Source organism: Arachis ipaensis, chromosome B05 (assembly GCF_000816755.2).
Source record: "Arachis ipaensis cultivar K30076 chromosome B05, Araip1.1, whole genome shotgun sequence".
Classification (NCBI taxonomy): Eukaryota; Viridiplantae; Streptophyta; class Magnoliopsida; order Fabales; family Fabaceae; genus Arachis; species Arachis ipaensis.
In genome coordinates this window covers 22907454-22919888 of record NC_029789.2, presented here as the reverse complement: position 1 = coordinate 22919888, position 12435 = coordinate 22907454, and the positions used below count along the sequence as shown (strand labels likewise).

The 12435-nt window shown below is 36.6% G+C and overlaps 1 protein-coding gene and 1 long non-coding RNA gene across 2 annotated transcripts; one reads left to right on the top strand and one right to left on the bottom strand.

The window, feature by feature from the left end:
* Positions 2845 to 4076, top strand: LOC110271950 (protein MAIN-LIKE 2-like). Its single transcript, XM_021123673.1, has 3 exons — positions 2845 to 2916; positions 3417 to 3857; positions 3906 to 4076. Exons 1-3 carry the CDS (start codon positions 2845 to 2847, stop codon positions 4074 to 4076), a joined length of 684 nt encoding a protein of 227 aa, XP_020979332.1.
* LOC107643336 lies at positions 9347 to 9876 on the bottom strand. The gene is made up of 2 exons (XR_001620825.2): positions 9775 to 9876; positions 9347 to 9599 (listed from the first exon to the last, which is right to left on the bottom strand). It is a non-coding gene; the product is annotated as an uncharacterized LOC107643336 (long non-coding RNA).

Here is a 12435-nt window from a genome sequence, read left to right as displayed (position 1 = left end):
TTAGGAAGCTTTGTGGAATGAAACGTAAGAGAAGGATGTTTAGTGGTTGGAGTTGCAAATCAAGACTCATCAAGGTTGAGACTTCAAGAGCTAGATGCAAGGGTCGGACTAGTGATCAATTGATTGGATCTAAGAGAAGAGTTTGGTACTTCATAGAGAATTCGGATTGCTTGCCACCCGGTTGGAACAATGATGATTGATGCATGAGCATCTTTCCTATCTTTTCCTAGTGAATTTGAATTTAATTTGTTGAGTTTAATTAAGAATTAATTATCTTTTAGCCACTATGGAAGCTACTTTGAGTCTTGTGCAATTCTATTTATTTTAGGTAGCATTTGGTTGGATTTGATGGAGCTTCCGCAGAAAAAGAGAAGAAGGCTATATAAGTCAGGAATGGCTTAAGAGAATGGAGAGGAAGCTTGCACAAATGGAATCAACACATGAATCAAAGGAGATGACAGCGAGGAGCAATGCGTGCGCGTGATTTGGAGCTTTCCACGGCGACATGTGCGCGTACCTGACGCGTACGCATGAAAAGCAAAGTCGCACAGCGACACGTGCGCCTACCTGACGCGTACGCATGACACACGAAGAAGATCATCAATGCGTACACGTGACTAACACATACGCGTGACATGTGTCTCGTGCAGAAAACACAGAAAACGCTGGGGGCGATTTCAGGCCGAGTTTCGACCCAGTTTTCAGCCCAAAAACACATACTAGAGCCAGGGGATAGCAGAGATTCAAGGGAGATTCACACAAGAATGGTTATGCCCACTCCAAGTTAGGCGTGGACCCTACGAAGCAAGTGGTCCCCATCCATCAATTGAAGACATGCTGATTGCTTTAATTAATTCTGATTTAAAACTTTATTTTTATTGTAAAATAGGAAAAGATATTATTTTAGTTTTAGAAAATAGATTTTAAATTAATTAGGATTAGATATAAAAAGGGAAAAGAAACTTCCCTTCTGGGGGGGATTCCATTCGACCTCTACCAAAATACATTTTATCAGAATTCTTATTTTTCTCTCTTTGCCATGAGCAACTAAACCTCCACTGTTAAGGTTAGGAGCTCTGTCTATTGTATGGATTGATTCTATTATTTTTCTATTTTAATTCATGTATTGATTTCTATTTCAAGAATTGTTTTCGTTCGTTATTTTATGAATTTGGGTGGAACGGAAGTATGACCCATGTTCTAATTGAGTTCTTGTATAACTTGGAAAAGCTCTTTACTTGAACAACAGCTTGAAAAAAATTCTCCTAAATTTTAATTATCTGGATTTAACGGGATACGTGACATATAATCCTTTTATATTTGGGTAATTAGAGTTTCTGTGGCATATAAACTAGAATTGAACTTCACTCTCTAATTGGAATTAAGTGACCAAGGAATTGGCGGTTGATGATTTTTGAGGAGACTAGGAAGGTCTAAGGAACTAGGGTCTAGTCACATATAGTTTGCCATGAATTAAATCTTGCATGATTAAAATAGTTAGTAAGAAAAGTCAATCCAGAAAATAGATAACTCTGAAGCCTTAACTGCCCTCTCCATATTTTATTCCCAACTTAATTATTCGCCTGTCTTTAATTTAATGCTTTTTGAACTCTCAAACACTATTTTTTGTTTGTCTAACTAAGCCAATCACTCAATCATTGTTTCTTGATCCTTCAATCCTCGTGGGATCGACCCTCACTCACCTGAGGTATTACTTGGTACGACACAGTACACTTGTCGGTTAGTTTGTGGTTATAGAATTTCCGCACCAATGATCAACTTAAAGATGGGTGTAGAAACAAGATTTGGGATCCCGCCATACAAGAGGATCAACTTTGGGAGCTCAAAGCTTGTGAAGAACTTCATCAAAGCTTGGTGAATTTACTTGAAAATATTGGAGCTTATTGGAAGTCCAAGCGTTGGTGGAAGTTTCAAGATGAGTTCAAGCACAAGCCACCATGACAAGGAGCTCACCAAATGTCCAACTTAAGGACTTTAACTAAAAGTGCTAGGTGGAAGACACCCCACCATGGTAAATTCTCTCCAATTTCCCTTTTGTTTATATTAGTAATAAGTTAAATTTCATTTTTAGTATGTTTATTTAGTTTAATTTATGGTTTAGTTGTTTAATAATTTATGGCGTCGCTAAATAAAAAAAATATGTAAGTATCTAAAAATCATACCACTCATGATGAAGAATCTGATTTCTTTGAGGATCCTAAAGGAAATATTGGCCATTTGATCAATGATGAAAAAGTTTAATATGTGAGTTTGTTAAAGTACTCTTATAAATAAATAATGTAAAAAAATTCTTGTTAAGTTTTATTTTCAATGTATTTAAATTTCAAGTATGATGTATATAAATAATATTTAGGTTAAAAAACCCAAATGTGCAAAGGGGATCCCATTTTTACCCAAATCTACCAAATGAAAATCTGAGACATCAATCCACCAAAGCACAATTTTATATAATTCGAATCAATAAAATTCGAATTAGGATTACACATAATTCGAATTGATACAATTCGAATTACTCCCAAGCACTATTCAAATGTAATTCGAATCAACTAGCATCGAATTATGCATGCATGGTTCGAAATATATTAATTCGAATTACTTAGATCACATGGCTTAGGGGAGTTCGAATCGAATTGATTCGAATTACTCTCAGATTGCAACTAGTTGTAATTCGAAACGTATTGATTCGAATTACAAGTGAATGCCCTATAAAAGAAGTTCGAACCTAGTTCATTCGAATCAATTTTCCAATCTCATACCCCACAAAATCCCAGAGAAAGCGACCAAAAACCAGCCCGAGAAAGTCTGTAGCAGCATACTTAGGCGATGGGGGACGATCCGGGAAGGCTGTATCAACTGGATGGAGTCGCTCATATAGCCGGGGTGATCAATGACGAGGTTAGTGGTTTATGATGGTGGTTTATTATATTTTTATATGTTAGTGGTATTGTAAATCGGTATTTAATGTGGTTTATGATAGCGGTTTTAAATGCGGTTTTATTGGCGGTTTATGTCAGTGGTTTTGGTTAGTTGTAGTGCATGCGGTTTATGTAAGTGGTTTTGCCCGTGGTTTTTGTAAGTGGATTTGCCCGTGGTTTAATGAGTGGTTTTGCCCGTAGTTTTATTAAGTGGATTTGCATGTGGTTTATTTTTCTAATATTTTGGATTCGGTTTGAGTGTGCGGTTTTGCTTGCGGTTTTGCTAGTGGTTTAGTAGAATTTACTTTTGCATGGGGAATTTAGATGTGATCTATGTTTGCGGGTTTTTTTTGCAATTCTCGTTGTAGACTGATATATCTGTAGTTGCATTTTTTTTTTTGGTTACTTGGTGACGTCGTGAATTGTATCCGTTAGTGGTATTGTGAGTCGTTCTAATTATGCGGTTCATGTAATGCGCAGCCCCGACGTTGCATATCGAGCATGCGGCGGCAGCAGGGGATGCGACTTGATGAGAGGTACGTTCCGTACTTGCAAATGGCAGGACTATACCATCTTGCGAGACTGAACGACAGATGGTTCCGATTGGACGAGCCCCTTGTCAGTGCATTCGTGGAGCGGTGGCGTCCGGAGACGCACACGTTTCACATGCCCTTCGGCGAGTGCACCATCACACTTCAGGACGTCGCGTACCAGTTGGGATTGCCAGTGGACGGACATTATGTCAGTGGTTGCCTGACAGACTTCCACGTATACATAGAGGGTGGCAGGCCAGCTTGGCAGTGGTTCCATGAGTTGCTTGGTGTGTTACCTCCCGCGAACCAAATACAAAAGTTCGCAGTGAACTGTACATGGTTCCAGGAGAACTTCGCAGAGTGCCCCGAGGGGGCAGATGAGGAGACGGTCAGGCGCTATGCCCGTGCCTATATCATGATGTTGTTGGGAACTCAGCTGTTTGCCGACAAGTCCGGCAATCGTATTCATATCAGATGGTTACCGTTTGTGGCTAGGCTTGAGGAGATGGGTGGCTATAGCTGGGGGTCGGCGGCACTAGCATGGTTGTACCGGTGCATGTGCCGAGTGGCCAACAGACATGTAGTGAAGTTAGCTGGACCATTATAATTACTTCAGTCTTGGATCTTTTGGCGTTTTCCTGGTTTTAGGCCTGCTGGGTATGATGCGTTTAGCTGGCCCCTTGCCTCGAGGTACAACTATCGTATTGTACTATTTATCTTTATTTGATTTATTATCAATTACTCATACAATTTTATGCTTTTTAGAATTATTCACTAATGCAGTGCCGTGTTTAATTTCCTACGTAGGTGGTCAAGTTACATTCCTGGGATTAGCGAGAAGGGACCTCGGGTGCAGATGGCTCGACTGAGGATCGACTTGTTACAGGCTCGGGATGTAAGTAAGCTATTCTCGTATGTATATGTTAATGCTTCTTTCAGTTTATATGGTTTAACGTATATATAGAGCTATGTCTCACAGTAATTCGAATCAAGTCCATTCGTACTATACATACGTAATTCGAATTAAGTCATTTCGAATTACTTTGAATTACCAAATGAGAGTAATTCGAATCAATTCGATTCGAACTCCCCTAAGCCACGTGATCTAAGTAATTCGAATTAATATAATTCGAACCATGCATGCATAATTCGATGCTTGTTGATTCAAATTACGTTCGAATAGTGCCTGGGAGTAATTCGAAGTGTATCAATTCGAATTATGTGTAATCATAATTCGAATTTTATTGATTCGAATTATATAAAATTGTGCTTTGGTGGATTGATGTCTCAGATTTTCATTTGGCGGATTTGGGTAAAAAAATTTTTCCCTTGGTGCATTTGGGTTTTTTACCCTAATATTTATGTTTAAGAATTTCAAAATCATTAAATGTGTCAAGTTTTAAAATAATAATAGTGATAATAATAAAATTTTAGTATATGACACTATTTTTATGTACAGTGTTTCTTAGAAAAATAATTCTAAACAGGAATTCAATTTGACTATGCATGTATGCTACTCATTTTATTATTATTATTATTTGTCTTTGAAGAAAATGACAAGGATATATAATGAAGATGTATGCTTTGCGGATAGTGTAAGTTTGCACATTATTCTCAAAAGTAATATATGTTTTACTCATCTTGTGCCAAAAGAAGAATATGTTAATACTATTATTGACTCAGACAATGTGATAGAAGGCTCCGGAAGAGCTATAATTTTGTTTTCGGAGGAACAAAATTCATAATAAACAATGCACTATTGTCTACCAAGTCTCTAAGAAACTTGTTGAGTTTTAAAGATATTCGCCGAAATGGATATCATATTGAAACAATGAATAAGGAAAATCATGAGTACTTATATATCACAAGTCATGATTCAACTAAAAAGGTTGTATTAGAAAAGTTACCCTCACTTTTATTATAATAAAATTAGTGCAATTGAATCACATACCATTGTAAACCTGAAGTTTACCAGCCCAAATGAATTTATAATTTGGCATGATCGATTGGGTCATCCAAGAACAACCATGATGCGGAGAATAATTGAAAACTCCAATGAAAAATCACTAAAGAACCAGAAGATTCTTAAATCTAGTGAATTTTGTTGTGCTGCATGTTCTCAAGGAAAGCTAATTTTAAGGCCATCACCAGTAAAGATTGGATTTGAGTCCCTGAATTCCTAGAAAGGATTCAAGACGGTATATGTGGACCTATTCATCCACCATGTGGATCTTTTAGATATTTTATGATCCTAATAAACGCATTTTCGAAATGGTCACATGTGTGCTTGTTGTCTTCTCGCAACTTGCCGTTTGCGAGGTTACTTGCTCAAATTATTCGATTAAAAGTATAGCTTCCAGAAAATCCAAGCCTTTGATGCTTATTGTATGACTAATGGAATAAGTGTTGAACATCCAATAGCTCATGTTCACACACAAAATGAGTTAGCAGAATCACTTATTAAACGCCTCCAATTAATTGCTAGACCCTTACTTATGAGAACAAATCTCCCAACCTCAGCTTGGGGTAAGCTATTTTACATGTCGCAACACTCATTCGTTTGAGGCCAACAAGTTACCATCAGTTCTCTCATATGCAATTAGCTTTTGGCTTGCAGCCAAATATTTTCCATTTAAGAATATTCAGGTGTGAAATATATATTCTGGGGATATATGTTGGATATGATTCTCCCTCTATAGTGAGGTATCTTGAGATACAAATAGGAGATGTCTTTAAAGCTCGATTTGTAGATTGTCATTTTGATGAATCAAAATTTCCAACATTAGAGGGAGAGAATAAGCTTCTTGGAAAGGAACTTAATTGGAATGCATCATCCTTGATGCATTTAGATCCTCGATCAGGGCAATGTGAACTAGAAGTTCAAAAGATTATACATTTGCAAAAAATAGCAAATGAATTACCTGATGCATTTTCTGATACGAAAAGGATAACTAAATCCTATATACCAGCTAAAAATGCTCCAATTCGAATTGATGTCCCAGTTGAACAAACAGCCACAGAAACAAATTCACGTCAGAAGCGTGGTAGGCCTGTCGGTTCCAAAGACAATAATTCTTGAAAAAGAAAAGAGGTATATACTATTCCTTTTGAAAAAGATAAAGACATAGTAAAGATACCTGCAGTTATTCAAAACTCTGATATAGTTTTGACGCTAGAAGATGTTTAGGTACCTGAAAATACTGAAAATTGTGAAAATGATGAGATATCAATAAATTATGTCTTTACAGGAGAAAAATGGGATCGAAATAAAAAAATTGTCAATAAAATATTTGCTTATAATGTGACATTAAATATCATGCATGAAAGTGAGGATGTTAAGCCAAGAACAGTCGAAGAATGTCGACAAAGAAAAATTAACCAAAATGGGAAGAAGCTATGAAGGCTGAGTTAGACTCACTTGCAAAACGTGAAGTCTTTGGACCTGTAGTCCTTACACCAGAAGATGTAAAACTTGTTGGATACAAATGAGTATTTGTGAGAAAACGAAATGAGACAAATGAAGTTATGCGCTACAAAGCTCAACTTCTGGCACAAGATTTTTCACAAAGGCCCGGTATAGATTATGAAAAAACATATTCTCTTGTAGTGGATAGAATAATATTGCGTTATTTGGTTAGTTTATCCGCATATCATACACTACATATGCATTTAATGGATGTGGTAACAGCCTACTTATACGGATCATTAGATCGTGATATCTATATGAAAGTTCTTGAAGGACTAAAGATATCTAAATCATCCAATGAATATTCGCAGGGGTTATACTCAGTCAAATTAAAAAGATCTTTATATAGTCTAAAGCAATATGAACGAATGTGGTATAATCGTCTTACTGAGTATCTGGCCAAAAATGGATTCAAGAATGATGATATATGTCCATGTGTTCTCATAAAGAAATATGCATCTAGATTCATTATAATTGCTGTGTACGTTGATGATTTAAATATCATTGGAACCCCTGAAGAGATTCCAACAATTATAAAAGCTCTAAAAGAAGAGTTTGAGATGAAAGATCTTGGAAAAACTAAATTTTGTCTTAACCTACAATCGGGTATACACAAAATGGGATCTTTATTCATCAAACAATATACACAAAAAAGATCTTGAAGAGATTTTATATGGATAAGTCACATCCATTAAGTACCCCAATAATCGTAAGATCTTTGGATGTGGAAAAGGATCAATTTCGTCCTAAAGAAAAAAAAGAAGATATCCTTGGTCCTAAAGTACCATATCTCAGTGTCATTGGGGCACTAATGTATCTTGCTAACAATATACGACCTAATATATCATTTGCTATGAATTTATTAGCAAGGTATAGTTCCTCTCCAATCAAAAGACATTGGAATGGAATCAAACAAATCTTTCAATATCTTCATGGAACAATTGATATGTGATTGTTCTATCCATATGAATCCAAGTCACAGTTAGTTGGCTATGCAAATACTGGATACTTATCTTATCCACATAAAAGAAGAGATCTCAAATAGGATACCTATTCACATGTGGTGATACAGCTAGTGTTTTTGGATCAGGAGTTTAATTCAATATATTCTGTCATCATGTGAACTGATTGACCATAAGATAGCTCTAACTGTCCTGTTTGAAGATAATACAGCATGCATTGTGCAACTTAAAGGTGGATACATCAAAGGTGATAGAACAAAGTATATTTCTCCCAAATTCTTCTTCACTCATGACCTTCAAAATTAAGGAACAATTGATGTCCAACAGATCCACTCAAGTGATAATCTGGCATATTTATTTACAAAGTCACTTCCAAAATCCTTCTTTGAAAGATTGGTACATCAGATTGGGATGTGTCGATTTCGAGATATTAAATAATGGTGATAAGAGGGAGAGGCTGTACTCTTTTTTCCTTAGTCAAGTTTTTCTTCCATTGGGTTTTTCTTGACAAGGTTTTTAATGAGGCAATCTCATCACAAAAGATATTGTACTCTTTTTCCTTCACTAAAGTTTTATTCCATTAGGTTTTTTTTAGTAAGATTTTAATGAGCCATATTCACAATGGTCATCCAAGAGAGAGTGTTACAATATGGATGACCACCAACGTTTCATCCAATTAAAGATATTTGGACAGTACAAATCTTTAACGATAGACAGTGCTATCCTTTCCAAAATTTAAAAAGGTTAATCTTACACAAATATAAATAGGAATGTAATAAGAAGCAATATACACATAATAATAACAAATATCTAGCGCTCTCTCTATATACTACAATATATAATTAGTGAATATATGAATCATCTCTATTGTATTGAGATAATAATATTAGTGAATATTGATAGTAAAATTTTCTATTTACACTCACAACTAGAAAATGGATTAATACAGACAGATTTACAGATGGATTTAGTCTTTATTACAGACGAATTTTTGGTTAACGACGGATTTCGTCCCTCTGTAAAAGCCCCATCGGAAATTATTCACCGACGGATTTTTTTCCATCGGAAAATTACAGACAGATTTTTAGCAGTTACCGACAGATTTTTCCTCTGTAAATTTTCTATCCATTTCCCAAAGGCGACGAACTTTCCGACGGATTTTCCGTCTGTAATTACAGACGGATTTTCCGTCTATAATTACAGACGGATTTTCTGACGGATTTTCTGTCTGTAATTACAGACGGATTTTTCGACAGATTTTCTGTCTGTAATTTGAACTTCGGAAAATCATCCCTCGTTCTGATTACAGACAGAAAATCCGTCTGTAAATCCCTCAGTAAGATAAAATAGAATTTTTTTTAGATTTTTCTATTGCAAAATGAATACTTTAGATTTGTTTTCTAAGTTTACTCCATCAAACACTGTAAATTGAAAAAAGAGAGCCAAAAATCACATAAATAAACATAATATTCATTACATGATACCTATAAAATTGGATGTTATTTTTCAACATCATTGGCCAATATCTCATTGTCTTAATAAAAAGATACCCAAAAAAATAAGATGACCATCCCAATGTTACATGAATGTCACAAATTACACTTAGCACTTAAAGATAGAATAATCTAAAATATTAATAAATAACTAAGTTGCATTAGCAGTATCAAGCTCCACATTGAAAGTTAATCTTGACATCTCCTGACTGAAATAGAATTAAAATCCGAATTGGAATTGGAGTAAATCAATCTATGCCAAAGAATCAAAACATAGAAAAACAGAGAGAATAACAAAAGCAAACAGAGATCAGAACAAAAATAAAATAATTAAAGGGTTCTTCACAGAGTGCGGAATGAAAAAGAACATTTGAAAGAACTCACCTGGGCTAAGCAAATTCAAACCAGCAGGAAGCCTAGGCACAACAACAGCATGATGATTCTGCACACACGCCAGAAAACCCTCAGACGGTTCAGGAAATACAATCTCTGGTCCCCTACAAAATAAATAGGCAAATCAACATCAATCAAGTTCACACTAGTTTGCACATAAAATGTGAATATTCCATTCATGTCAAAGTGACAACAACATGGCCAAATGTCCTTTTCACTGGAAGCATCATGTTTAAAATAATCAAGGAAGGATTTAATTTGATGCAATACACTGACATTCAATTAAACTCATTTTAACACCAATCACTTGAATGATCATCCGACTCTAAGAGTAGATTTGATTGGATAATAGTATATCAAAATTAAACTCTAGTCAAAAGGGGCATCAACCCCAACCATTTGGCCTGAATCCATCTCAATTAACCTTAACTTTTGAGGTCAACGCATCAATTTACAGAATTTCTGAAAAACACTGGAGTAGGGAGGAGGCATACCTTGCCAATAAGAATGACAACCCCAATAGAACTATCATGCCTGGCATCATTGAAAGCACAAATAAGTTCCTTAACTGTATTGGGTCGAAAGGCATTCCTTCTCTCAGGCCTATTAATACTAATCTGCAACCACTCACCCAATCACAAAAATCCAAAATAAAAATGAACTTGAAAAAGTTGAAAGCTGAAACCCAAACCTTGGCTATGCCTTCCCCAACAGCCTTCTCGTAGATGATGTCAGTGAACTCCTTGTCGGAGTCAGCATCGGAAGCGATGACCCTCCAAACGACGTCGTGGGAGGGAACATCACCGTGAACACGTTCGTAGCTATCATTCCGGGAAGTTGAAGAGTCAGAGGCCAAGTTGGAGTTGGTTGTGGGGATGAAGAGAAGGGTGATCAGATTGAGAAGAGGCACCAAGGCGGTTGACTATGGAGGCGAGTCTCCTGGTCACGGTGTCAAGTACAAGCAAGTTCTTCTTCTCTGCCATTGAAGCTTTTTTGTGAGATAAAAGTTATGGTTAGTTACTTAGTTATGCACGAATAAAGGGAAGCATAAAGCATTGGTGCTTTTTTCTTTTCCCCCCTAACTTTTATTGAAATTAAAGGGATAGAGTAGATTGGAAGATTTCATACCGAATTTTTTGATAAGATAAGCTAATAAGGGGAAAGAGAGTTACTGTAACGGCACATATATAGGATAGGAACTATAAAGTTTTTGATGTATGGTTGTATACTCAATATAATTTAAAGGTAGCTTATTAGGTTCTCTATTTTGTTTGATTGGGATGTATTTAACTTGGTGTGAGTATTTTGTGATGCTATGGAATAGAACAAAATGTGTCAGACTGAACTAAAAATAGGGTTATATTTGGAAGATAATCATACATGTAACACCCTACCATACAGAGTCTTATGCTTAAGTCATAATTCAGAGATGGCAAGGTATTACGACCTCTAAAACAAAAATTTAGTACGTATAGTATTATGAATGATTGATTATAACTAGGAGCCTTTGAAGAAAAAGGGGTAAACAAAAACCGTAACTCGAAAACGCAACACTCCGAATGATAACGTAACGAGCAAAGGATAAGCTAGCGCAAGATCATATATATAAAGAGTGTCAAAAACGGGAATATCAAGACTCAAAACCCAGTTGCGAAGATAACCGGTCCGAGCATAGCAATATATACATATGATAAAATAAGAAAACCCCAAAGGAAACCCAAAGGGACACAAATACAGAAAACCTATTCTCCAAAAATCCCCTCTAGAAGGAGTCTGGATCTACGGCTATTCCCTTCTTACTCACCACGTGACCCAAAAACTTCACCTCGCTCTTCCAGAACTCACACTTAGACAGTTTCGCATAGAGTTTCTTCTCCTTTAAAATCTACAACACGGTCCGCAAGTGTTCCGCATGCTCTTCTTCAGTCTTGGAGTAAATTAGTATATCGTCAATGAAGACAACCACGAATTTATCCAGAAACGGACGGAACACTCTATTCATGTAATCCATGAATGCTGCAGGAGCGTTCGTCAACCCAAAGGACATTACAGTGTACTCGTAATGACCATAACGAGTCCTGAAAGCGGTCTTAGGGATATCCTCACCCCTCACCCTTATCTGGTGAAAATCGGATCGCAAATCGATCTTGGAGAAAACCCCAGCTCCTTGTAACTGATCCATGAGATCATCAATCCTCGGCAATGGGTACTTATTCTTTATTGTAACCTTGTTCAGCTGCCTGTAATCCACACAGAGCCGCATACTTCCATCTTTCTTCTTCACCAGTAACACTGGAGCACCCCACGGGGAAACACTTGGTCGAATAAAGTTCTTACCCAACAATTCCTCTAACTGAGACTTTAGCTCGGCCATCTCTAACGATGACATCCTATAAGGAGCACTTGAGATTGGTCCCACCCCAGGCACCAATTCAATAGCAAACTCGACCTCTCGGTTAGGTGGAAATTCCTCAATATCATCGGGAAACACTTCCGGAAAATCACACACTACCGGAATCTGATCCAACTTTTGATCATCACCCGAAACACCAGCGGTTAACAACAGGATACCCTGACATTCGATTCCAGAACAGTTCACCATCATCGAATTCAAGTAATAATTATTCACCACAACCGGCCCTTCTGTATCCT